At 35.7% G+C, this 26692-nt stretch overlaps 1 protein-coding gene across 1 annotated transcript in view; it reads right to left on the reverse strand.

The window, feature by feature from the left end:
* LOC115225579 (dynein heavy chain 8, axonemal-like) overlaps positions 1–26692 on the reverse strand; it is a 220695-nt gene that overhangs the window by 157987 nt on the left and 36016 nt on the right. Inside the window, exons 18-26 of the mRNA XM_036498798.1 lie at positions 22527–22719; positions 19608–19720; positions 18579–18680; positions 12087–12379; positions 5765–5940; positions 4694–4850; positions 2696–2908; positions 1135–1248; positions 202–333 (exon numbers count right to left, since the gene is read on the reverse strand). Of these exons, the coding sequence (XP_036354691.1) occupies positions 202–333; positions 1135–1248; positions 2696–2908; positions 4694–4850; positions 5765–5940; positions 12087–12379; positions 18579–18680; positions 19608–19720; positions 22527–22719 (1493 nt within the window). The remainder of the gene's footprint in view (positions 1–201; positions 334–1134; positions 1249–2695; positions 2909–4693; positions 4851–5764; positions 5941–12086; positions 12380–18578; positions 18681–19607; positions 19721–22526; positions 22720–26692) is intronic.

The following is a 26692-nucleotide window of genomic DNA, read 5'->3' on the forward strand; positions in this document are numbered from 1 at the left end:
TCAGATCCGATGCAATTTGGGTCTATGATTGGATGGAGTACCATCAATACATACTTTTGAGAGAGACAACTACAAGACAAATTCTTAACTAAGAGCAAGCTACTAAACCCAGAAGTCATTGACCTTGAAAAGGCTTTCAGATAACGGCCAAACATACATACATATATATACAGCCAGCATAATAACCAATCTATATATTACCTTTGAATGAAGAAGTTTCAAGATTGGAATGGTCTCTTGGTACATTGTAATGGCAGTCTTTAGGCTGTGATAAGTATTATACTCTTGAAGCTTTTCAGACAATAATAGGTAGTCATCCCAAAATAATTCCACCTTTATAGAAAAAAATTATAGAAAACTAAGTCAAGTTCATTAGGCTTTTCCTTAATTTTTCTGTTTGTTTCAGCCACCATGGTCACAACTATACAAGAGTACTGTCTTCAGGTTTCTATTTCTTTTGTCCAGGAGTTGAATATTTTGAAGTTTTTCAACTTATTAACATTCTATTTAGAGATGAAGCATTTCTCAAATATTTATATCTACATAACATTTCAATAATTTTAGTGTACATAGTATCACAAATGTATAGTGTAATTTAATGAAGTGTTTTAATTAAGATATTTCACTTTTAGTAATACAGATCATATAGAAAGATCCTTGGTTTTAGTAAAACATCTTTTGTTAAGCCAAAGAGAGAACCTCTATGTGGTCATCTGACTAAGCAAAAGTAGCAGTCAAATTCTCTCAAATTACAACCACACTATTGTAGAAAAGGAAATGATGGATAAAATTGTTCTGGGTGTCCTGCACTTAGAAAAAGATGAGGTTGTCGTTGGAGTGCCTTTGATCATAGGTCTGCTTGATCAGGGCTGAGTTGGAGTTAAACAACTTCCTTTGGTGAGATCTTTCAGTTTAATAAGACAACTCACCCTTTAATATACTTTTCGTGTTGGTAAGACCCTCACCCTACAGCAAGACACCTAATTTCTATCCTGAAATTAAAGGCTTTAAGTAAATTATGAGGTCTTAGTTAAACTTTAGTCAAATATAATATAGGAAATAAAATATTTGAAGGTAGTAGAAACTACACAATATTAACAGTGAAACATGACATTTTGTAGGAGGCAAACTTACCATTTTCACAGCAGTTCTGAAATCAACATCAGACCACAAGGTATTTTGAAATTGATCATCAAACTGAATAAACCTTATGTAGAGGTCATACAAGGAATATACCATCTTCAGATCCTACAAATGATAAGGAACTGATGATTTAAATACATCAACCATGTGTACATATGTATTAACATATATATGTGCGTGTATAATCATTTTTTTTCTGTATTTCAATTCTTTAGACTTATTCAACAAAGATCCATCCTACACCATCAAAATTAGACAAAAATGCATACACTCATATGCCAAACTTTAGGAAAGTCTTGTATATTTAATTGTCTGTTCTACTTAAACTTCCATTTAGTGTTTCTCTTCAACATTTGAGAACCTTAATTGTAATTATAAAGAAATGTGAAAAGAAATTGTAGGTAAAGACCATAAATATTCCTTTCTTTTTCATGGACTTTAAGGTGTTTATGTTGGCTGAACATCCGTCTTGCATAAAAATGCAAATTTTTTATGTTTTCTGAACAAGATAATATTAGATCAATAGGGGGGGGGGGTGTTTAGCCTCAGGTATGATTTAGTACATGATGATAGAAGCTTAATGGTACACAGTCTGGTAATTATATAGCTAAATGATTTAAGTTGAAGTTAAAGGGTGCTTGCATACATATAATGGTGTCATCACCCTGAATGCACAAGGAAAGTTGGTAGAATTTATGATTTTGATATTCAATAAATATTTTAAGGTGTGAACATATTGTACAACAGTATTGCTTCAAAAGTTTCTATATTAAATGGCATAGTATATTCACAAAACATTGTGCCATCACTACTATAGTATTTTGTGGGAAGATGCAGATTACACAGTTTACCATAAAAGACATGGCATAAGTTTTTTTATATCTCTTATCAAGCAATTTTCCCAAGATCAATTAATTTTTATTCTTAGATTGAAAATTTTCAAATTGTCACTGATTCAAGAGAGGCTATACTTTCCTGCTAATTTTGATTTTGTTCTCAAGTTTAACATTTTGATAGTGTACAGTGTATTTCTTCAGTACAAGTCTATTAAAAAATATATGTTCCAAATCATTCTTAGATCACATGGATTATTATTATTATTATGTCCAAGTTCACGGCTCTTATTTAGCAATATAATTATGCATTTGTAAGGATGTAAATTTTGTTGTCCTTTAAAACTGAGTTCCTATACACTAGGATATTTGATAATAAAGTCACATTGGCACCAAATCAGCAGAAATGTATCTCATTAAGTGAAATACACTACAAATGTATTGCTTTTCCAAAAGCACCCACTAAAACTAAGCTTATCCTTTGATCTTATACATTTATACTTGAATACAATGAGCATGTCAACATGCATATTAACATTATTTTATGATGTATGGAATTATTTCAGATACGTAACACATTGATAAAATGAAAGAAATATAAAATGGAAAAGAGAATAAATTTCATATTGGATGATGATATAGAAAACTAACTTTATTCTGTGAAACTGTAACTATTCTTTTATCCATGTTCTAAGAATAAGACAAAAGATATATTTTACCTCTTCAGTTTGGTCAAGTTCTGTAAATGTATCAATTAACACTCCAAATGTTTTAGATACAGTTTCAAGTGTCTCCCTTTCCTTCTTTAGGTTTAAACATTCCTCCTGAAATTTATCTAATCTTTCAACAGTCTCTTCAGGACTTGAATCTGGGATATTGGGACCTTCTCCATCAAAAGAATTTCTGAACTGTATTACTTTAACAACAAATGCCTGAAAATAAAAGGTGTATATATATATATATATATATAATAATAATAATAATAATAATTTGAGGGAGCATTATTCCTAACTTACAGGGAAAACAAATTTCACAAAATATAATATATATATAAAAATTAGAAAAAACCTACCTTTTATCAATTCAAAATGAACAATTAAATAACACCATCTAGAAAATTACATATAATAGAAATATTAAAAATAAAATAAAAATAATATACTGATGATTAAGTAAATTGCAAAATAATAATAAAAACGTATATATTTGGTATACCAAATATATACGTTTTTATTATTATTTTGCAATTTCATCAGAAAAAGGTAATTAAAATTCATTAAAGTGACAGATCTATCGGACTTTCAAAAAGGTCAAGTTGTTTGTGCTCGTATGGCAGGCACTAGCTTAATGAAAACAGCCAAAATGTTTGGTGTATCAAGAAGTACTGTCTCGAAAGTAATGACAGCCTTTGAGAAAAAGGGAAAAACCTCCTCGTTGAAACAAAAATCTGGAAGAAAACCAAAACTGTCAGATAGGGACCATTGGATTCTTACGCAAATTGTTGGAAAGGATCACAAAAGTACAGCTCCCAAAATTACTGCAGAGCTTAATGACTATCTTGAGGACCCAGTTTCCACAAAAACTGTTTGCTGGGAGCTGCACAAATCTGGATTTCACAGGAGGGCTGCAATCAGAAAACCACTACTTTCAAAAACAAACGTTGCAAAGCATTTAGAGTGGAATAAAAACCTACCAAATTGGTCCCTAGAACAGTGGAAGAATGTTATTTTCTCGGACAAGTCATCCTTTACTTTATTTCCTATCACTGGCTGAGTATACATGTGGAGACAGCCAAAAGAAGCATTCGACCCAGACTGCCTTCTTCCAACTGTGATGATTGGGGTGATGTGGGGTGGGGGCTATATCTTGGAAATCCACCGGCCCAATGGTTTCCCTTCATGGCAGAATAAATAGTCAAGACTATTTAAGCATTTTATCTGATCAAATTCATCCTATGGTTGCGGAACTGTTTCTGGGTAGGTGGAGAACAGTTTCTGGATTTCAAGATGATAATGCACCAATTCACACAGCAAAAGTTGTTACTGAATAGTACGAGGAACATTCTAGTGAAGTTGAACATCTTATCTGGCCAGCACAGTCCTCAGATCTCAATATATTGAACATTTATGGTGCATTTTAGAAAAACAAATAAGGAGTCGATATCCTCCACCATCATCACTACAAGAACTGGAGACTGTTTTAGCTGAAGAAGGAACAAAAATTCCTTTGGAAACAATTCAAACTTTGTACGAGTCCAAACCTCATAGAATTCAAGCTGTAATTACTGCCCCATATTAAAATAAATTTGTTTGAAATTTTAAGGTGTTTCCATCATTTTGTCTAACCCCTATATATATATATATATACATACACACACACACACACATAAATGTGTGTATGGGTGTGTATGTATAACATACACACATTAAGTATGTTCTTCATACTTGCACAAATACAGACAAATGAATGCATCAATGTTGGTGTGGGTTTGACCAGTGTGTCATTCTGAAAACACAAACATGACAAAGAAGATTGATTACTATTTTGTATTTATTTTTCTATGCCAGAAGAAATGACCTGCAATTTTAAAATTTTATATTGGAGCAACTGATGCCATTAAGACAAACTAAGAAGTAGAGTCACATGGCACCACAAGATGTTTTGTACAAATCTACTTATTTCTATAAACATTATGTTTGTATTGCTCTGTGACTTACCATATTTTCACGATGGATTTCCTGTTCAAATGTTAGCCGTTTATCAGTAAAAATATATTTTTCAGTTGCTTCAGCTAATTCAGTGAGATAATTCCAGTTGTTTCGTAAATCTTCAACTTCTTTAATTTCAGACCGAGGAAGTGGCACACAATATTTCCTTCAAATAGAATTTCTCCTTTGTTAACAAAACAAAATAAGTACTAAATTTCTCCTATCTTAATGGAAAAAATAAGTACTACATCTAAAAGAGGTTCAGTATTCAAAATACTTTTAAAAATAAATCCTTTGTCCTTATTCACACTTTATAGCTAGTTTTTGATTGTGAGCCAAGTTTCAAGTACAGTTTCAATCAGATGCTCAAGTAAGATCCATAGGGGAGTACTGCTCATATGCATGGAACAGAGTGCTGTTATGCACATACAAACATCTTAGATTGACTCTAAAAAGATGCCATGAGACTAATGGACAAAAAATTCACTGGCCAAAACATTACAATCACTAACTTACAGATGCATGGTTTTTTTCTTTCAGCCTCTTCCACCGATACTGCAATACTTAACAGATGTAACTTACTATCACAGAAAATATATATAGATTTTGATCCACAAATTAGGTAATTAAAAAAAAGTGAAATTTTCTCAGGAAGTCCTTTTGCAAAATGAACATATAAAGATATGACAGCAACACAAAAAATAATAGCTAAGTAAGAGTTAACATATTCACTGCAGAGAGAATTAAAGAGTTAACTAGAAATAATTATGCAGCAAGAAAAATCATCATTAATCACTGGTTAATATTTTTATTCTTTTAGCAGGTACAAGAAATAACTCTAGACATGTTATCTCGTCAGTGAAGCATAAACATAATTGAACATGCTGGAAGAATCACTAAGTAAATGGACACAGAATGGTACAGGTATAGTTTCAACAAGTTCAGTTAAGTCTGCCTGGAATTACAAAATAAATTACAACTAATGAAAACAACAACAAAGAAGATCAATCATCCAAAACCAAATTTTATGTAACAAATCAACATTTATTTAGGAATAAAAAAAATCCATAGACTACTTACAACAACTTGTGGTAGGCCAATTCAATTGGTAAATAAATTTGATCAATTTTGTTCTGCATATCTCGTATTTGTTGCAAAACATACAATATATTATTTAATTGTTCTAATGTCTTAATTGGAACACTGAGGACCTCAAAAACCTGTCTTCTGTAAATGCAAGCTGCCTTTAACATGTTCTGAGGAGAGAAATAAAAAATATAGTTTATAAATCTTGTAAAGAAGAGGTCTTTGTTTAAACTGATAAGGTTTAAAGAATATTTATTATTATCATTATTATTATTATTATTATTATTATTATTATTATCATTATCATTATTATTATCATTATTGTTACTTTTTTTTTTCTTCTTTCAAATTTGCTTCCATTTCTTGCCGAGTGTCTTCCCGACTCCTAGGGCAAAGAAACTCATAGTATACATTGGTAGGCCATTAAACCAAACTCAATAGTTCGTTCATTTAAAAAAAAAATTTTTTTTATTTATTTATTTTTTAAAAGTTAAATTAAAATACATGAGCAGCAACAGTTCTCACATCGACAATGTTCTTCTCAATACGTGTGATGTACCAGTTAAGACAATCTTTTGCACTTCTTGCAGGGATGGTAAGCCAGGGATCATTCTCATATAATTTTCGGTTCCCTTCTTGATCATTCCTAGTGCTCCTACGATCACTGGTATTGTAACCGCCTTGAGATGCCACATTTTCTCAATTTCAATGAGTAGGTCTTTATATTTTCTGAGCTTGTCAAATTCTTTCGCTGAGATATTATGAAAACAGGGGATGCTCATGTCGATCAATAAGCAAACTTTATTGTTTTGGTCTTTCACAACAATATCTGGTTTATTCGCCTTGATGGTTCGGTCTGTATGTACTGGAAAGTCCCACAGAATGGTTACATTTTCTCCTTCAGTTACAGCCTCAGGGTGGTGATTATACCACTTGTCGGCAGTTTTGATATTGTAATGGCGACTTATTAGCCAGTGTAGATATTGGCCAACTCTGTCATGTCTTAATTTATACTCCACTGGTGCTAAGACTTTACATCCAGAGATTAGGTGGTCCACTGTTTCAATCATGTCGTTGCAGAATCAGCATTTTGGGTCTGCTCCATTTTTCATCACATTGGCCTGGTAGTTCCGGGTTAATAGGCTTTGATCTTGAGCAGCCAGGATGAAACCTTCGCTCTCTGCTTTTAGCCCTGAGCTCCGTAGCCACTGATGGGTTTGCTTCTGGTCAACATCAGCTTGTTTGCTGCGGGCCACATATTTGCCGTGCAGAGGTTTCTCCTCCCACCTATCAGCCAATTGCTCGTGCGCTTTTTTCGTTGCCATTATTTTTACCTTCTTTGCAACAATAGTTTAGGTATCCTGCACGAGATCAATAGCAAATTTTTTGCTTTCCTTTAGGATAGAATGAAGCTTCTTTCGTCTCTCGTGATTTTCCACGAGCTTTAGCATCCAGTCATTCGCTATTTCGAGATATTTGGCCAGTCCAATTGTGGTTGTTTTGTAAGCTAGTTCAAATTGGATCAGGCCTCGACCTCCTTGGGCTCTGGGAAGGTAAAGGCGATCTACGTCTGCCTTTGGGTGGTGCATCCTATTACAACTCAGCAGCTTGCGTATTTTCCTATCTATATTCTTTACTTCACTCATATTCCAGTTCAACACATTGTAGCTATAAGTAACAACTGGAACTGCTAAGGAATTTATAGCTAACACCTTGTTACGTGCATTTAGTTCAGATTTCAGGACTGCACGAACTCTCCTATAATATTCCTTCCTGATCTTCTCTTTCATGCTTGCATAATGAATACCAGAGCCTTCATTTATCCCTAAATATTTGTATGTTTGTTCTTGCTCAAGCTCTCTTATGACTGTGTCAACATCTAACATGACTGAATTTGTGGTCTTCACTTTCCCTTTCTGGAAAGTGGCCTTGGCACACTTCTCAAGTCCAAACTCCATCCCGATGTCATCGCTGAATGCTTTCACAGTGCGCAATAGGCCTTCAAGTTCATTATTGTCTTTACCATAGAGTTTTAAGTCATCCATATAAAATAGATGGCTTGTTTTTTTATTGGCAATTTTATAGGGCTATGCAGAATATTAAAGGTGAAAGTGAGTCACCTTGAAAAATTCCACAGTTGATGTTTATATTTTCTGAGGCAAGTACTCCATTAGAGTGGTATAATTGGAGATTCGTATTCCACAACGACATATTGTGCTTCAGGAAGTTTGAAATCACAGGGGAAATTTTGAAGATGTCCAGCGTTCTCAAGATCCATGGATGCGGTATACTGTCGAAGGCCTTTTTATAGTCAATCCATGCGGTGCTGAGATTTCTGCGCTTGTTGTGACAGTTCTCAAGGATTATACGATTGATTAGCAGTTGATCTTTGCATCCGTAAGAGCCTCGGCGGCACCCTTTTTGTTCGATGGGGAAAATATCGTTCTTCTCCATGAATGCATATGCTTTCTCCGCCAGGATAGATGTTAGGATTTTATACGTGGTGGATAGACAGGTTATAGGCCGATAGTTTTTTGGAAGGTTGGTTTCGTTATTCTTTGGGAGTAGGTAAGTAATGCCACTTGCTAACCATTCTGGTGTTTTCTTTGGGTCTCTCATAATTCCATTGAGCAGCTGAACTAGCTTACCGTGTGCGCATGGGAGCGATGCGAGCCAGAAATTCGGCACCCTATCTTTACCGGGGGATTTCCAATTATGGGCCTTCGTGAGTGCCTTTCTTAGGTCTGCTATTGTGATGTCTTCCCATGCTTGTTGTTGTAAATTTTGGTAGGATCCTTCAGTTTGTATAATCCAGTCTGCATTTATGTTGTACGTCTTCTTGTCACTCCAAATCCTTTTCCAAAAGTTTTGAACTTCTTCCATGGGAGGGGCGTCTTTAACGGTTACTTTCTCCTTCCCTATTTCTCTGTAGAATTTTTTGGCATTGGATGTGAACAGCTTATTTTGCTTGTAAAACTTGTTTCTCTTCTCAAATCTTCATATTCTTTGGGCTTTTGCTTGGACTTTTTGTTTCAGCGTTTCTTTTATTGATATCAGTTCTTCTCTTGGTGAGGATCCAAATTTTCTCTTCATCTTTCTTCCTGTTCTGGATCTTACATCATTTCCACATATTAGTTCATTTAATATTGATATTTCCCCTCTCATAAATTCAATCTCTTTTTCAATTTTACTTCTCCAGGTTTGATTTCTTCCCAGGTTTGGTTTTCTTTGTTTTTTCGGGGGCATACAGCTGGTTTCAATTGCCCTAGCAGAAGCGTAAATAATTTCATTTAACTCAGTAAAATCAGGTTTTAATTCTCGTATTATTTCATTTGTTACATAGTTGCCAATTTGGATTTGTTTTTTATTTTGGTTTGTATTTGAGAGTTTATGAAGTGGTTCTCTATCATTCATACTTGTATGTCTTACAACTTCAAGCGTATTCAGGATTTTCTGCCTCATTTCTGCCATAGACTCTCTGTGTTCTTCAGCAAATGCGAGATCTTCAGTTACTGTTGTTTTTTCGTTTTCCTGGCTATCTTTAACAGGTGCAATAGAATTTCTTGTATCTTCAGGCCTTTGCGTACTTTGGTCAGATGGCAGTCTTTCAATTAAGCCTCGTGGCGGGCTATACTGTTCATCTGATTCTTCATTTCCTTTGTGTCTTATATTTATGTCATTTTCCGTTGCGTGCTTGATCGCGCTTATTTCACTGTCTGTGAGTCTGTTATTTCTAAGGATATCCCTCCTCACATTTGCCAATTTGTTCTCGTCCAAATAGGGCCTACTGTCTTGATTCCGTGTTCTCCATATACTGTAAGAGTTTGCGGTGTGTCTCTCTTGAGATGGCCTACCTAATGCATAGTAATAAGCGTATATTACTTCTTTATACTCTTCTCGGGTCCATTTGTTCCGCTTACATTTTTCTTTCTGTGGTGGTTGTGGTGGTGAACTTGGAGGGCTCGAGTTGGGGGATTTCCCGTTCAAGTGACCATCCATGTCCGTATTCGGAGAAGAGTTTGTGCCAGTTGATGACTTTTCGATCCCAGGCTGACTCTTCCCTGGGGGACGCGCTTCCAGATTAACCATAGGACAAGCGATTTGGTATACTGATTTAGTTTTCCTTTTAGTTTCCAAAAACATTTTGGTGCTACGATAATGTTATCATTTTTTAGCTTTGATTGGCTCGTGGGGAGACGGCCATCATTGCCGTTACAATTATAATCGTACCATTATAGCAGCTGTAGTCGGCTTATTATTGTTATCATCACCATTACTATCACCATTATCACCACCATTACTATCATCATTATCATCATCATCACCATCACCATCACCACCATCATCATCAATGATATTGTTTTATGTGTAGTCACAGCAGTATCTTATTATTGTTATTTTTGTTTTTTTATCATTATCACCATCACAGTAGTGTCTGTCTGTCTCGTTGGCTGGCTTGGTGGATAGATAGATAGATTATCAGCACTATTACTATCATTATTATCATCATCACCATCAGTGATATTTTTTTTTTTTTTTTTTAGGTGGGGTCCTATCGGTCAAAAAAAGTTCAGATGTTTACTACTATTAGGCTTAAGAAAAATTAAGGAAGGGATGTTCTGTATTGTTTGTGAATAGAGAAGTTGTGTTCGACCAGAGAGAATCTTAGCATCATCATGTTTTTTTTTCCATGTGCGTTTGTGTTATTGCAATAAAAAGTGTTTGTATATTTCGTGTAAGGTAATATTGTGGAGGTTGAAGTTGACTTTTCTAGAGATGTTTGTATGTCCAGTTAGAAGAACAGGTGTGTTTTTACAATAAAAAGTATATGTTTACATTTATATTTGAATATTCAGGGAGGAAGCAAAGAAAAGTCAGATTTTCATAGAAAGTTTTAGGGTTTTGCAAGTCCACAAAAAGAAAAGCGTGATGTTTTTAGAGAGAAGAAAAAAAAAAAAAAAAAGGATGTTTACAGAGGCAATTGTGGGTATCAAAGTTTTTAAAGCTGGTCGAATGTATGATTGAAAACTGTAGATATGTAAATTTGTAAATTTTCTTAACTTATTTTGAAGGGCTGTTCTGTATTATTTGTGAATAGAGAAGTTGTGTTCCACCAGAGAGAATCTTAGCATCATTATTTTTTCCATGTGCGTTTGTGTTATTGCAATAAAAAGTGTTTGTATATTTCGTGCAAGGTAATATTGTGGAGGTTGAAGTTGACCCCTCTAGAGATGTTTGTATGTCCAGTTAGAAGAACAGGTGTGTTTTTGCAATAAAAAGTATATGTTTACATTTATATTTGAATATTCTGGGAGGAAGCAAAGAAAAGTCAGATTTTCATAGAAAGTTTTAGGGTTTTGCAAGTCCACAAAAAGAAAAGCGTGATGTTTTTAGAGAGAAGAAAAAAAAAAAAAAAAAAAAAAAGGGTGCTTACAGAGGCAGTTGTGGGTATTAAAGTTTTTAAAGCCGATCGGATGTATGTTTGAAAGCTGCAGATATGTAAATTTGTAAATTTCTTAACCCACTTTGAAGAGAATTTCAAATACTCATGAGGTATTGTAGATGTTCCAGTCTTTGAGAGTTATTTTTCCCCGTTGCTAAACTGGCCCATATTAGTGTTTCTATGGCTTTCGGCCACCGAACTGTCAGCTTATTATTATTATTATTATTATTATCATTATTATTATTATTATCATTATCATTATTATTATTATTATTATTATTATTAGCAGCAGCAGCAGCACTGTCAATATCATCGAAGACTGGGTATTTGAATTTTCTTGCATCATATTTTTGGAAATAAAATCACATAATTTACCTTCAGAAATTATATTAACAGCAGTAGGATTTTTCTCTGAATACTGCTCACGTATCTGAAATGGTGCAGCTTGCTACATACATATATTCTTGACCACATTTCTTGAGAAATGGCATTCTGTTTGATAAAGCTTCACTGACCACTAGAGTAAGATTACTAATGCTCAATAGTTTCCCTCTTTCTTCTCTACCACTACTATTATAGTTTTTGTTGCTCTGAACGAGACTGCTGTATACATCCTTCATACAAGCCCATATGATATACCAAACAAATAACCTGCTAAAAATAACACTCTCAAATCATAACTTATTGTCTTAATAAAGTGGTGCATTAAACAATGTAGTCTTTAATAAATTAAGAGTGAACAGTTGAGGTTGGAACAACTCTGATCATACATCTGTTAAACAAAACTTACAGTTAAACAATAACAACAATTGACATCTGAAGGTTAAGTAGATACAAATCAGCTTGATGTTTTTACAAGAGAAAGGTTCTTACATAAGCATCTGTATGTAAAACTGAAGCAAAGACAGTTTTCCAGCTAAGAAGAAGGGCTTGTAAGGACTGTTTCACAGGGTCAGACTTTACAGATAAAAGTCCTATCTTCATTATTTGGGGAATTCTAGCCAGTTCCTTTTCCATTACAATAAATTCTTCAATTTTGTTCTGAATTTCAGTTTTATTTGGATTAATAGTTAAGAATTCATCAAAACTTTCATAACGGTTTCTTGTCCAGAGGAAATCATATCTGTTGAAACTTTGAACATATGTTCTCGCAATATTTTCATTGGCTGTAGGAAAACATAAAACACTATTACAAATTAAACAAAGAAATCAAAATGACATGCTAATGTTCATCATCATCATTTAATGTGCTATCTAAAATGTACCCAGTCTACTTTACAGAGTGGTGCTTTTTACTTGGCACCAGCAACAGTACTTTTTATGTGGCACCATCACCAATGTTCTTTATGTAGCACCAGTGCTTTTTATCTCTGCCTATCACTTTTATGATATTCTTCTACAGGCTACCTCAAAGACAAGTGGCAATGACCTCATCTTTGTGGCTGGAGATTTTAATGGGCATGTTGGACAGCAATCTGTTATCTTCCATGGTGTTCATGGGGCCATGGAATTGGTTCCCGAAACAAAGAGGGAATTAGGCTACTGGAGTTCTGTGATGCAAGCAACCTATTAATCTGCAACACCAACTTCAGGAAGCCAAATAGCCACCTGATAACCTATCAATCAGGCAACTCTGCTCACCAGATTGATTTCATCCTCACCAGAGAGCAGGATGCATGGTTGCTCTTAAATACAAAAACCCTCCCTGGTGAAGAATGTATCTCCCAGCATAGACTAGTCATTAGTGACATTAGAATTGAGACCAGAAGAATGCCAAGAAGCAGACCAATCCAGAAAGGAAAGATTTGGAAGCTTAAGAACACTTCACATGGTCAGAGATTTAGGGACATCCTCACTGAGAAATTTGATGAGAAGGAGGAAGAGCTACAGACTTATAACATAGAGGGTAACTGGAAATTCCTGCATGATAGTTTACTGAGTGCCACAGACCAAATCTGCAACTGGTGCAAAGTCACTTTCTGATCAAGAAAACTATGGCTGAGATAGAGCGAGATTAGGAAGATTATACATTGAAGAGTCAATTTAAATAATTAGTCTACAAAAGTACATATTAGTAATGAAGGAATGAATGAAAAAAACGATAGAATATCTTAGCAGTGCATAATAGGGTGCCAACAGATACTAACACTGGAATGAGTTGCATGAAAATCAGTTTGAGAGAGAGAGAGAGAGAGAGAGAGAGAGAGAGAGAGAGAGAGAGAGAGAGAGTAATGCAAGATAGAAGTAAGCTGCTAATAAAGAAATCACAACTGTTAAAATTTATGTATTTTCATGTCAATTTCTACAGTTGTTAGCCTCAGGTCAGTTATAATCAAATAAACTTATGATCAAATGAACACCAACCTTGACCATTCCATCATTTTTTACAGACACAGGATGCATGATGATGATAAGAGTAACTAAGATTAGATTATTCAAGGTTTCTTTGATCATTTTTAAGCACGGCAGTATGATTTGGGTGAGATTTAGCTATCATTCTTAACAGGTCAAATAACCATTAGCTTGCCAATTTCTACTGCCTCCTTAGTGTAAGAATCAGAGGGCTGGTTACTTGGTTTCTGTCGTGTTTAAGTAAGATACTAGTCCATCACAGGATTACTCATTTACAGCTGAGTGGAGTGGAGTAACATGAAATAAAGTGTTTTGCTTAAGAACACAATGCATTGTCTGGTCTGGGAAGTGAAACCATGATCTTGCAATCATGAATGCAACCACTTGGCAATGTGCCTTCATTAATGGAAGAACCAGAGCTGAAATAATTAGACTTTTGCGATAAGAAACAAAAAGTTATAATAAATAATTTTCATTGATGATTAGACTGCAGAACTAATTCTCAGAAAATAGAAAAAGAATTCCACAATACAACATATTTTACCAAAAATACAGAATTTCTAACTTAGCTTTGATAACAGATAAGTGAAAATATTTTTCATTTGCTTCTATCATCATTTTGTTTATCATCATTTACTTTTATCTTTCAGAGTCTCCCTTTCTATAATGGAATTTTTCTTTGAAGTCATCATAATGATATGTATATCCAGAAACAATAATATTTAAGGATGAAAGAATTTTTTTCCCCATTATAGACTTTACATCTTTCAGAATTGTGCCAAATCGAAAATTTCTCTGTTTCCATTTTTAGATCATATGAACCTAAGATGTTAGAGTTAATAGTCTGAGTGAAACTGTTAAAGCAACTTTGCTGTGACTGTAATGAAGATATTTAACTGTCAAGAGTCTAGTTAACTGCAACAAGTAGTAGGGGTTATTACAGTATTAGTACTAAGTATTTTCTTAGCTTGTGACACTGAGTTCAAATCCTTTCAGGGATGTATAGCTTGAAAAGAAGTGATTCTCACTCAATTAATGATGGCAATAGTGTCATCATTGCCATTGTCATCATCATCATCATAATTTAATATCAGTCTTCCATGCTGGCATGGCTTGGATGGTTTGACAGGATCTGAGAGGGAAGTCAGTGCCATGCTCCTATGTAAAATTATATTTCCTTGATAATGGAAAGGTTTGATGATGGAATGATTGTGATTTTTTACTTCACTGATTACTTTTCAATATCAATGCCACCAGAAACATGCTAATTATTTTAAAACGTGCAACATCATGGGTTAGCAACCATTATCTCAGCCTATGCCCCTCAGCCAGGGCTACCTGATGGACAGAAAGACCAATTTTATGACACCCTCTTGCAGACTACCTCATTGACGAATGACAGGGATCTTCTCTTTGTGGCTGGTGACTTCAGTGGACATGTTGGACAACATGCAGGGGGCTTCCATGGCATACATGGAGGATATGGTTTTGGTTCCCGCAATTAGGAGGGAACCAGGCTGCTGGAGTTCTGCGATGCAAATGACCTTATGGTTTGCAATACTAATTTCAGGAAGCCTGCAAGTCACCTAGTCACCTACCAATCTGGTAGACACACTAGCCAAAATGACTACATCCTTGCCAGAAAAAGGGAAAGATGGCTGCTTATATAATACCAAAATCTTTTCAGGTGAAGAATGTACCTCACAACATAGACTAGTAGTTAGCGACTTCAGGATCAGAGCTAAATGGATGCCCATTAGACAACAAACATGGAGAAGATGGGTTTAGAAGCTTAAAGATCCTGCAAATGGACAGAGATTTAGAGATGTATTACTTGAAGCTTTTGATGAAATAGAGGGGGATATAGCATCACATGATGTGGAAGACTACTGGAGGTTTCTACAGGACAACCTGCTGAGGGCCACTGATCAGATCTGTGGATGGTGCAAAGTCCCCTCTTGACCCAAGGTAACGTGGTGGTGGAACAATGTTGTTGACAGGGCAATTAGGGAAAAGAAACAAGCTTGGAAGGACTGGAAGAACGGTGATAGCAGGGAAATGTATCAGATTGCCAGAAGGGAAGCTAGGAGACAGGTTTATTTAGCCAGAGGGGAAGCAGATAAGCAAAAATTTGCCAATGTTCTGCACTGTGAGGAACAAAGACATGAGGTATTTCATGTTGCAAGACAGTGTGTGAGAAAGCATCGTGATATTGTAGGAGAAAAATGTGTCCACATGGATCACGGTTCACTTGCATTAAACGAGGCTGCAAAGAGAGGGGTTTGGAGATGCCACTATGAAAGGTTGCTAAATAAAGAGAATGAATGGGAGAAAGAGAGTCTGCCGAATGCTGACCCAACAGAGGGACCAGCTATCTGAATTGACAGTACCTTGGTAGATAAAGCAATTAAGGGTATGAAGACAGGAAAAGCCCCCAGCCCATCAGGAATCACCGTACAGATACTCGAAATATCTGGTGGTGTTGGCTATAGCCTAGTCACCTGTATAGTTAACCAGGTGATATACGAAGGAGTCATACCCAATGACTTGTGTAGCAGCATAATAGTCAACTGCTACAAAGGTAAAGGTGATGCTTTAGATACAAATAATTACAGAGGTATCAAGTTGTTGGATCAGGTAATGAAGGTCACGGAGAGGGTCATAGCCCAACTAATTAAGGAGAGAGTCAGTTTAGATGAGATGCAATTTGGGTTCGTGTCAGGGAAAAGCACCACTGATGCTATATTTCTGGTAAGATAGCTGCAGGAGAAATACTTCGCCAAAGATAAACCTCTGCACCTGGCTTTCGTTGACATGAAGAAAGCCTTTGACAGGGTCCCCTGATCCCTTATCTGGTGGTCAATGAGGAAACTAGGGATAGATGAATGGCTAGTGAGAGCTGTGCAAGCAATGTACAGGGATGCTGTCAGTAAAAAGAGGGTTGGCAATGAGTACAGTGAAGAATTCTGGTTAGGGGTAGGGGTCCACCAAGGGTCAGTCTTCAGTCCCGTCTTATTCAACATAATCCTCCAGGCAATAACTGAGGAATTCAAGACAGAATGCCCCTGGGAGCTCCTCTATGCTGATGACCTTGCTCTAATTGCTGAGTCACTATCAGAACTAGAAGAAAAGTTTCAGTTGTGGAAGCAAGGATTAGAATCGAAGGGCCTAAGAGTCAACCTAGCTAAAACCAAAGTTTTAATAAATAGGAAGGCAGACAAACCACAAATCCCTTCAGGTAGATGGCTCTGCTCATTTTGTAGAAAGGGCATAGGTAGGAACTCCATAAGATGTAAGCTATGGACACATAAGAGGTGTAGCAATATCAAAGGAAGGCTAACTGGGAAGATCGTTTTTGTATGTGGCAAATGCTCAGGTACTATAAGCACTGAAAATGTGCAGAGAACAGCTTCTGTCACACTCCAGGGAGAAAAACTAGAAGTAGTTGACAGCTTCCGTTACCTAGGGGACCAAGTCAGTAGCAGGGGTGGATGCTCTGAAAGTGTAGCTGCTAGATTAAGAATAGCATGGGCAAATTTCAGAGAGCTCCTACCTCTACTGGTGACAAAGAGCCCCTCGCTCAGAGTAAAAGGAAGACTGTATGGCATATGTGTATGAACAGCCATGCTACATGCAGTGAGACATGGGCCGTGATTGCTGAGGACATGTGTAAGCTTGCAAGGAATGAAGCCAGTATGCTCTACTGGATGTGTAGTGTCAGTGTGTATACATGACAGTGTGTAAGTGTCTTGAGAGAAAAGTTGGATTTAAGAAGCATCAAATGTGGTGAACAAGAGAGATAACTGCGCTGGTATGGTCATGCATTGCGAATGAATGAGGACAGCTGGGTGAAAAAGTGTCACACCCTAGCAGCTGAAGGAATGTGTGGAAGAGGTAGCCCCAGGAAGACCTGGGATGAGATGAAGCACGACCTTTGAACAATGGGCCTTACCGAGTCAATGACTAGTGACCGAGACCTTTGAAGATATGCTGTGCTTGAGAAGACCAGACCTGCCAAGCCAAGTGAGACCATAACCCATGGCCTATGCTAGTGGGTGTAACCAGCCCACTTATGAGTACCCCTCATTCATTGAACAATAAACTTTGCTTGTGAAGACTTGTTGAGGCAAGTGAAATCAAAAAATCAAAATTGCTGACATGGCCGATGACAATATTGCCCAATTGGCACTCGTGCCAGTGGAACATTAGAAGCACCATCTGAGTGTGATCGTTGCCAGGGTCACGGATTAGCTCCCATTCCGGTGGCACATAAAAAGCACCATTGGAGTGTGATCGTTGCCAGCGTTGACTTACTGGCACATGTGCTGGTGACATGTGAAAAACAATATTCGAGCATGGTTGTTGCCAGTGCTGCTGGACTGGCTCCCATGCAGGATGCACATAAAAAACACCTTTTGAGTGTGGTCATTGCCAGAACTGTCTGACTGGCCCTTGTGCTGGTGGCACATAAAAGCACCCACTACACTCTCGGAGTGGTTGGCATTAGGAAGAGCATCCAGCTGTTGAAACTTTGCCAGATCAGATTGAAGCCTGGTGCAGCCTTCTGGCTCATCAGTCCTCAGTCAAACCGTCCAACTTATGCTAGCATGGAAAGCTGGTGTTAAACAACGATGATGATGATTAGAAATAGATTCTTAAGCAATGCTCTATGGTATATTAGACAACTTTTCCTCATGCACAAGCAGTTTTCACATACCATCAGATTATAATTACTAATATATCATACACACTCTCTCTCTCTATCTTATCCATCACTACAACTTCACTGGTTTTTCTATGATGATTTACTCTTTGAATAAAGCACACACATCACCAAATAATACTCAAAAACTAAAAGCATAATCATTCAATTGTTGAACCTGCATGTCCTCTCTTGTGGTTATAATTTCAAATATATTTCATAAGGCTTGGAATACATTATTTTATCATATTCAAGTGAGAAACTCACAACACAAGAAACTTTTACTAAGGGGATAAAACTATTCATCTTACCTGACAGTGACTTTTCAATTGCTTTAAAGACATCATTGATTCTTTCATTCTTCACAATGTTATCATGGAAGTAGTCATCAAATATATCAATTAAAGGGATTCCTGAAAGGGATAGAAGCTACTGATAAGAGCTCTTTATATATTATTTAGGTCAGCTTATCTGTAGCTACTTGTAGGTACTTATAGATGCTACTTGTAGGTGCTCACAAAAACTCCTATATATTTTAGTCAGTATAGGATTAACACAAGGTACACAACCAGATACCGACTCATGTAAAATATAACTTTGCTTTACATTGGATTACTTTTATATGCATCTAACACACACAAAAACAAATTAATCCAACTGATAAGAAATCTTTCACTTCCCCTACCAATAGTGCACATTATTGATGCATCAACCTCATCTTCTGCCACCCACTTACCACCACAAATATAGTATTTTCTTCCCATAAATACAGTCACTTCATAGTTTCTTCTGTTGCAATATATAAGAATTTAATGTATTAAACACTGACCCTAGATGTTTTGGCTTCCCTCTCTGTGTCAACAGTAATCTCTGTTCCTCAGAGCTGACTGGTTTTATGCCACCTCTACTCAGGCACTTCTGACTTGCTCATCTCTTCTCTCCTTGTCACCCATATCATGTATCCACCCAGGCCTTCCCCTAATCACTATGTATGATCCTTCTTCTGAAAAATATTGGCCATCTGAAATTCAATCCTTGCATATCTTTTTCCTTTAGCTGTTGACTAGCAACTGTTTGACAGGAATATCAATTATATCATTTTTACTGGCACTGGAGGGTCTATAAAGATCATGGCCAGCCACAACTACTCCCTCTAGACCAAACTAATAAAGAAAAGTAAAAAGATAAATCATATTCAGTTATACCTACTCTTTGGTTCAAGAAAGCCTAAAAAAATGTACAGACATTGCGTCATCTTTTCACACAATTAGCAGAAACCATAAAACATACACAAATAAAAATAATATTTGATAATTCATTAAATGAAAGTCCTTGCTGACCTTTACTGATATCTTTGATCTTCAAAGCAATATTTCTAATTATATTGCTAATGACTGCTGCAGGTGGGTTCAGAGCAAAATCAGGTATGTTATAAACCAGTACACTGTTGATACTGAAATATAATATCAAATATAGTTATTATGTCAAGTATTTGTTATACCAGTACACTTTTAAATTGAAATATTATATCAGGTATATTAGGAGAGCAACATTCTAACAGAAGTGATTGTAGTAGTAGAAAGCTTATGAATTGATAAAATAATTTCTATCAATTTCCAGAAGAAATGAACAATCAAATTACTCTTTGAAGCATTCTCCACAAAAACCTGGAGCAATAAAATTGAGCTATACAGAGCCATCAGCCTTATGAATCACATTATGAAAATCAAATCTGTTTGGTTGCTGTCACAGATAATGGAATGCTAAAATAAAATGAAAATTTTCAAATTTGGTATACTGATGCAAACTTTCGAGCTGAATCTGAATTTGGCATTCATTTATTTCCAGAAAAATTTAGAAAAATGTTAGAAAGGTTCAATGTTTGATAACATTGTATCAAAATTAAAATATTTTTCTTTGGTCAGTAAGTGTTATTTCCTATTTGCCTCTATCTAGAAATCAAAAGAAATGACTACTATTCCCTTCAAACTTGGCTTTTGTGACTGGAATATCAATGTTTTGAAACTGATCTATTTTCTATTACATTTCAGGCATAATCAGCACCGAGTTGCTGCAGTAGAAATATCATTATAGCAAATATTCTGCTCAATCCCACAGGTTTACTTGTCAGTTGCTTGACCTTAACCACTTGAACATGTCCCTTAGTGGATGACAATATGTGACCTCTGATCCTGAGCAGGAGTAGTGAAGGAACATGATAGCCATGTGTTGAGAGGGATTCTTTGGGGTCTGAATAGATGTAAGAAAAGCAAAGCTTGAAGGAAATATTATCCATTTTTCATACTTTCTAAGGGTAAGCAAATAGGAAATAATAGTTGCTCCCCAAGGACAAAAACAGTGTTACACAATGTAATTTTTAACCAATCAGAAAACAGGAATCAGAAGCCAGTATTTTGTGTGATAACTGTCTGTCACAATATGATTCTTGTCAAAACTTGTGGTGATGGTTGCAGTGGTGAAAGTGTTACAGTTACACCATACAACATCCTTGTTTCAATGAAAACAGGCCAGATTACAGCTTTGCTTGTTACTATGGAAACAGACACCAATGTGGGATTTATGGTCATGTGTATAATGGTGGCTTTAAATTGGCTAAACTTACCACAGTTTTTTAGATAAATAAATAGTGATATGAATACAAACTGTAATATACAAACCCATATATGCATACTTGACACACATACATACCTAACACATGCACACACACATGAGTACAAATGTAAATGCATGTGCAGATAGGCAAAAATGAATTCCATTTTCATAATTAGTATACAAAACTAAATTTGAAAATAACTGGAACAAAATGGAAAAAATACAAAATCTGTGACAGTAACTGAAAAGATTCCAAAAATCTTGTTGCGATCTTGCTGTCCATAACCAGAAACGGAATCAAGTCTGAGATATCAAAAAACAATATAAATTTGTTGAAGGTAAAAGAACAACTAATGCTGTATACATCTTGAGAAACATCATTGAAATGCAATGGAAGTACAAGACTGGTACCTCTGTTCACTGATTATATAAAAGTGTTTAATACAGTAAGCCATGAAGAAATCGATAAATGTTAGAAGAAATAAATCTAGAAGGGAAGGACTTAGAAATAATCAGCAACAAACAGCAGCAATCAGAATTGGAAATGAAATAGGAATATATGAAAAGATCAAGAGAGGAATATGGCAGGGTGTCTTATCACCAGACCATTATACAGTAAAATAATTATGCAGTCTACTGGATGCCTAACAAGTATACAAACAGGAGGAAAAAACATCAATACTGGTTATGCTGACAGCACAGTTCTCATAGTAATAGTAGAGAAAGACCTACAAACATTAAGACTATTCTGATGAAAGTGGAAAGATAAGCCTGGGTCTAAACAGCAAAAATGATAAAATTGTAACCTCAAAAGAATACCACCAATTTGCCATATATGAATTAATGGAATAACCTTGAAACAGGTTGGTAGCTTTAAATGTTTGAGGACCATCAGATGGGCAAAACATTATAGAAATTAAGTTGCAGATTGATAGAGGCAAAAGCTGCTTTCTGTGATATCAAAGTTATTGTCAAATGCATGTGAAGAAAAGAGTCCTACAATCTGTCTTTACATATAGCTGTGTGACTTGGAATATGAACACAAAAGTGCAAAACCTCATCAAAGCAGTACAGGAGTGGTTGTTGAATGCCAAAAATATACAGATAATAAGCGAAACTTTGATGACCTTACACAAGCAAAAACCACCAAGAAGTTTTTAACAACATAAAGATGTAACAGGTTAAGTTCATTGATCACATAAAAAAATCAAAAAAGTCTTGAACACTTGGTGACAGCCAAGCAAGTTGAGAAGAAGAAGAAATTGGGAGAAGGCAGACAATAGAAGACAAACAGGATGCAGATGTCCTGTAGGTACGGCACATAAAAAAGGAAAGGACATTACGAATCATTACCCTTATTATACTGTAATACTAGTTGCAAATTTTGGCACAAGGCCAGCAAGTTTGGGGGAGGGGATAAGTCAATTACACCAACCCCAGTGCTCAACTGGGACTTATTTTATTGATCCTGAAAGAATAAAAGGCAAAGTTGACCTCAGTGGAATTTGAACTTAGAGCATAAAAATAGATGAAATGCCCCAAAGCATTTTGCCTGGCATGCTACCAATTCTGCCAGCTTACCACCTTTTTTAATACTGTAATATAAGATACATTGATTAAGTTACTGAAAACTTTCCTAGACTTACAGTAAATACGTTTCATATCTGAGATAAGACTTTCCTGTTGAATTATCTGCCAGTAGATTTGCTGTTTCTATTGGAGAAGAATGAAATTTTGGAGAATCACTTTCTTCAATGGAACTCACAAACTTTAGCAAAAATACCAAGGATCTGAGGATAATTTTCTCCACTGCATGATATAACTTCTCTCTGTAATATGCTGGGAAAATAAAATAAAATGAAAGAAAAGATAAGGGTCAACAAGGGAGAATCTACATAGTGGTCTGACCTGATGGAAATAAAAATCAAATCATCTTTGAATCATACAGTCACCATCTTAAAATGAAGGCCATGTTACTTTATGTTTGTAGCTATGGATTCATGTTTCTAGGTGATTGATGTAGGGTTAGAATAGATACACAACTGAGCCTGGGGAACAGTGGGAGAATGTGGGTGTGAATGTGCATGTAAGGCTGTGAATATATTTTGTGAAACTGTGCATGAGTTGTGTAGATAGAATGCTTGGTAGTATGTCAGTAAGAAAAAATTGAAGGTTGTGTTAAAGTATGAAGAATTTATGAAAATAGAATTATTTATTTACATTATAAAACCTTTATTTATGGTCTAAAAGTATGTTAAAATATTTTGTTTCTGTTCTATATATTTATGCCTAAGTCTAAGCGAGAAAGAAGAGATATATGATAGATATGCATGTTGGCAAGTTATTAAGAGAAAGTGATGTGTGAAAGATGGGTTGATATAACGTGGACAAGCGATATATTCCCCAGATGCAATTAAGATTATCTCTAATAAGTGATTGAATCATAGAATTGTATATCTATATTCAATAGACAAATTTTAGAAGCTCTGAATGTGTTAGTATTTCACAGTAAAGTTTGAATGCAGTATAGCTGTGAAAACAGCAAAGAAAGATTAGGCATTTACCCCTAGAAGATGGAATAAAGTTGCCAGCAGGTAGCTACAAGGAGTCAAACCCCACACTCCTCAGATACTGGCTGATTGCCCTCCACCCCAAAGGAAATGATGGATATTCTTGAATTTCCTGGTCCAAAATCCAAAGCAGTTTTTTGATATTTATCAATATTTTGATAGATATCAAAATATTGATATAGTTGCCATTAGATGTGATTGGTTGTAATATATGACTGTAAGCATATTGATTATCTCCACAAGCAGTTTAATACTTGTTGTTATAAAATTACCAAATATGTTAATATTAGTTAAACATGTGAATCTAAATCTAAATTGAGATTGATTTTAAAAAGCAATCTGATACATACATACAGGGAGATGAACCATCCTTGCAGTACACTGATGAGGAAAATTCAGGTGCTATATGTCATATTACTCTACTTTACATAGACCAGGTGCCACGAGAAGTAATTCTTTAGTCAACATTATATTATTTCTTAAAGGTGCTGAATATTTTGTGTATAAATGAGCAATAAAGAATGAAATCAAATGCTTTGCTGATGTTGGGAGTAGTTTGGGTTTTACATGTAAATTTTTTGTTCCTGTTCATGTATTTTCTGTGTAGCATTTGTTAGTATAGTGGTTAAATGTGGTGGTTTGAATTTGTGTTGTGATTTGGAGAGAGAGGAATGTGTAAGTCAGTGACATCAAAAATGAATCAATGAATCTTTCTAAACTTTTGAGGTGTGCACAGATGGTTGTTGGGAGTTTGTGATGTTACTTCATTTAAGTTGTAAAATTGGGATTTTGCTCAGGCACCAAATTCTAAATAGCTGAAGCCTAATAAGTTGTGTTACTGACCACTCAAAGCTATTTGACAGATTGAATTCAACCAAATTTATACAAAATACATATACACAATAACAGTGTATAATAGCTATGTAAAAAGCATCTGTGCATACTGTGTAAAATTATTAGCATTAGGAAGGGCTGTAGAAACCATGCCAAAAGAGACAAATGGAGCCTGGCGCAGCTTTTCAGCTTGCCAGCTACAGTCAAGCTGTCCAACATAGGCTAGCATGAAAAACAGACGTTAAATGATAATGATGATGAACAGTAAAATGAACAGTAATTGGATACAATGATATAAATATGTTTTATGTTAGATGTTTTTTGTAAATTGATGACAGATCAAGAAGTAACTGGATATCAAAGAAGATATTGGTTGAGAATTACATATATTACGGTTCAGCAAAAGAGACCAATAGTATAAGTACTAGGCTTTAAAAAAAATAAGTACTGGGTTCAAATTGTGTTACTAAAACCCTCCAATGTGGTGCTCGAGCATGGTCGCAGTCAAATGACTGAAAGAATAAAAGAATTACATAGCAGGTCTGTGTCTCAAATTGAATCTGGATTATTTTTTCAATTAGAAAATATTAGTAAACAACAAAACAGGATTTTCAAACAGAGATGATATCAGGAAAAACCTAACCAATGATGTCTAACAATTGCATGTCAAATTCTTTGAATAACATCAACAAAAACTGACCAATGGTTTTCTTTGTAAACATGTGAAAATCTTTGGAATTTGGTGAAAGCAACTCACAGATGTGATGATGTCAATACAAATCTGTCCAATCAGATTTGTTGTTGATAATCAAGTATTGCTGATATAAAGTAAACAGACTTGAACTGATCAGGCATTCAGTATACAGTGAGCAGATGTCTGCTGGCCAGTTTGGGAGATAAGCTGCTATTGACAAGTAAAGACAAAAGCTGATAGAGTTGTGAGAGACAAAGTATAACTGCAAACAAAATTCTTCTATCATGCAAATAATTTTGACTGTTTTTGTTGTGACTACCTGACTGTCAACCAATATGTATACTAATATGTGGTCTGATCAATAAGTATCTGGACTATTGCTACAGTAACAAAGTGAAGCCACTTGGCACAGATTGACCTTGAACTCTAATGTGCATGCACACTCAGTTTTAACACTCTAGCTCACTTCCCCTGTTTACAGCAGTGCTTTGAAGGAAAGTGTGTAGTGTGTGATCGTTGCATTGAGCATGACAGAGAAGGTTGAGCAGAGAATCTGCATCAAATTTTGCCAAAAGCTTGGTGATACCGGTTCAGAGGCCTATGCAAAGTTTACAGAAAGTTTTGATTCTTCTCAACACAATCTAGGAGATCTTGTGCAACTGAAATTCGAGTGCCTTTTTGGTCAGCTGAAAGTAGTTTTGGCACAAACTTGGCAGATGTGTGACTCATACCCAAATCTTCAGTGATAATGGACTGAACTGAACCATAACTAATCTCCACATCATCTGATAACTTATGATGGTGATTCAACGATTTCCTCTCACAGCTGCTTGCACATCTGTGATGTTTTTCACAATTCTGCTGGTTGTGGGTCTCCCAGAATGTTTATTAAAAGACAGTTTTTCGGCCATCTCGGAAATGTCTGAACCACTCATACACTCATGTGTGGCTCATACACTTTTCTCCATACACTTTCTGCAACTTTGCATTGGCATCTGAGCAGGTATTGCCATGACAACTTTCTCTGCCATGGTCAAAGTGACGATCACATGCTACACACCTTCTTTCTAAGCACTACTGTAAACAGCAGAAGTGAGCTAGATCATTAAAACTTAGTGCACATGCACAGCAGAGTTCAAGGTTAATCTTTGCGAATCAGCTTCTCTCTGGGTGCTTTAGCTTTGTTATTATGGCAACAGTCAGGATATTTATCGATTAGTCCTTGTACAAGCTAACCACTCCAGTATATTCACATTTATCACACAGAAAAATTTCTCTTTAACTAAAACAATACACCTATAAGATGTGAAATAAGTGCTGTTTTCTTTTCCTTTTCAACTTCTACTTGACCACCATGTTTGTATTTCTTTCTGAAGTGTCAATAAATGTATGATGATGAACTGATTTTGATTTGTTTTCATGTAACCAACTTAGACTTATTATACTATAGTCATACACACACATGTATGTAAGGATGGGAGAGAGATGAATAGATGATGAAAGGTCCAATGAAATTAGTGTTGTGACACTCTAGTAGATCTTACTGACATTATACAGCTTTTACAGGGCCTGCAAAAGTCATAGATATAGTCTCTTCTTCCAAACAAAGGGAATAATAAATATGAATGGAGGGAAGAGGGTCACTTGGGATGATGTATTTCATCAGACCTTAGAATGAGAAGAAATAACTGACAAGTGAAGGGAAATGCCCAAT

This window comes from Octopus sinensis, linkage group LG2 (genome assembly GCF_006345805.1).
Source record: "Octopus sinensis linkage group LG2, ASM634580v1, whole genome shotgun sequence".
Lineage (NCBI taxonomy): Eukaryota > Metazoa > Mollusca > Cephalopoda > Octopoda > Octopodidae > Octopus > Octopus sinensis.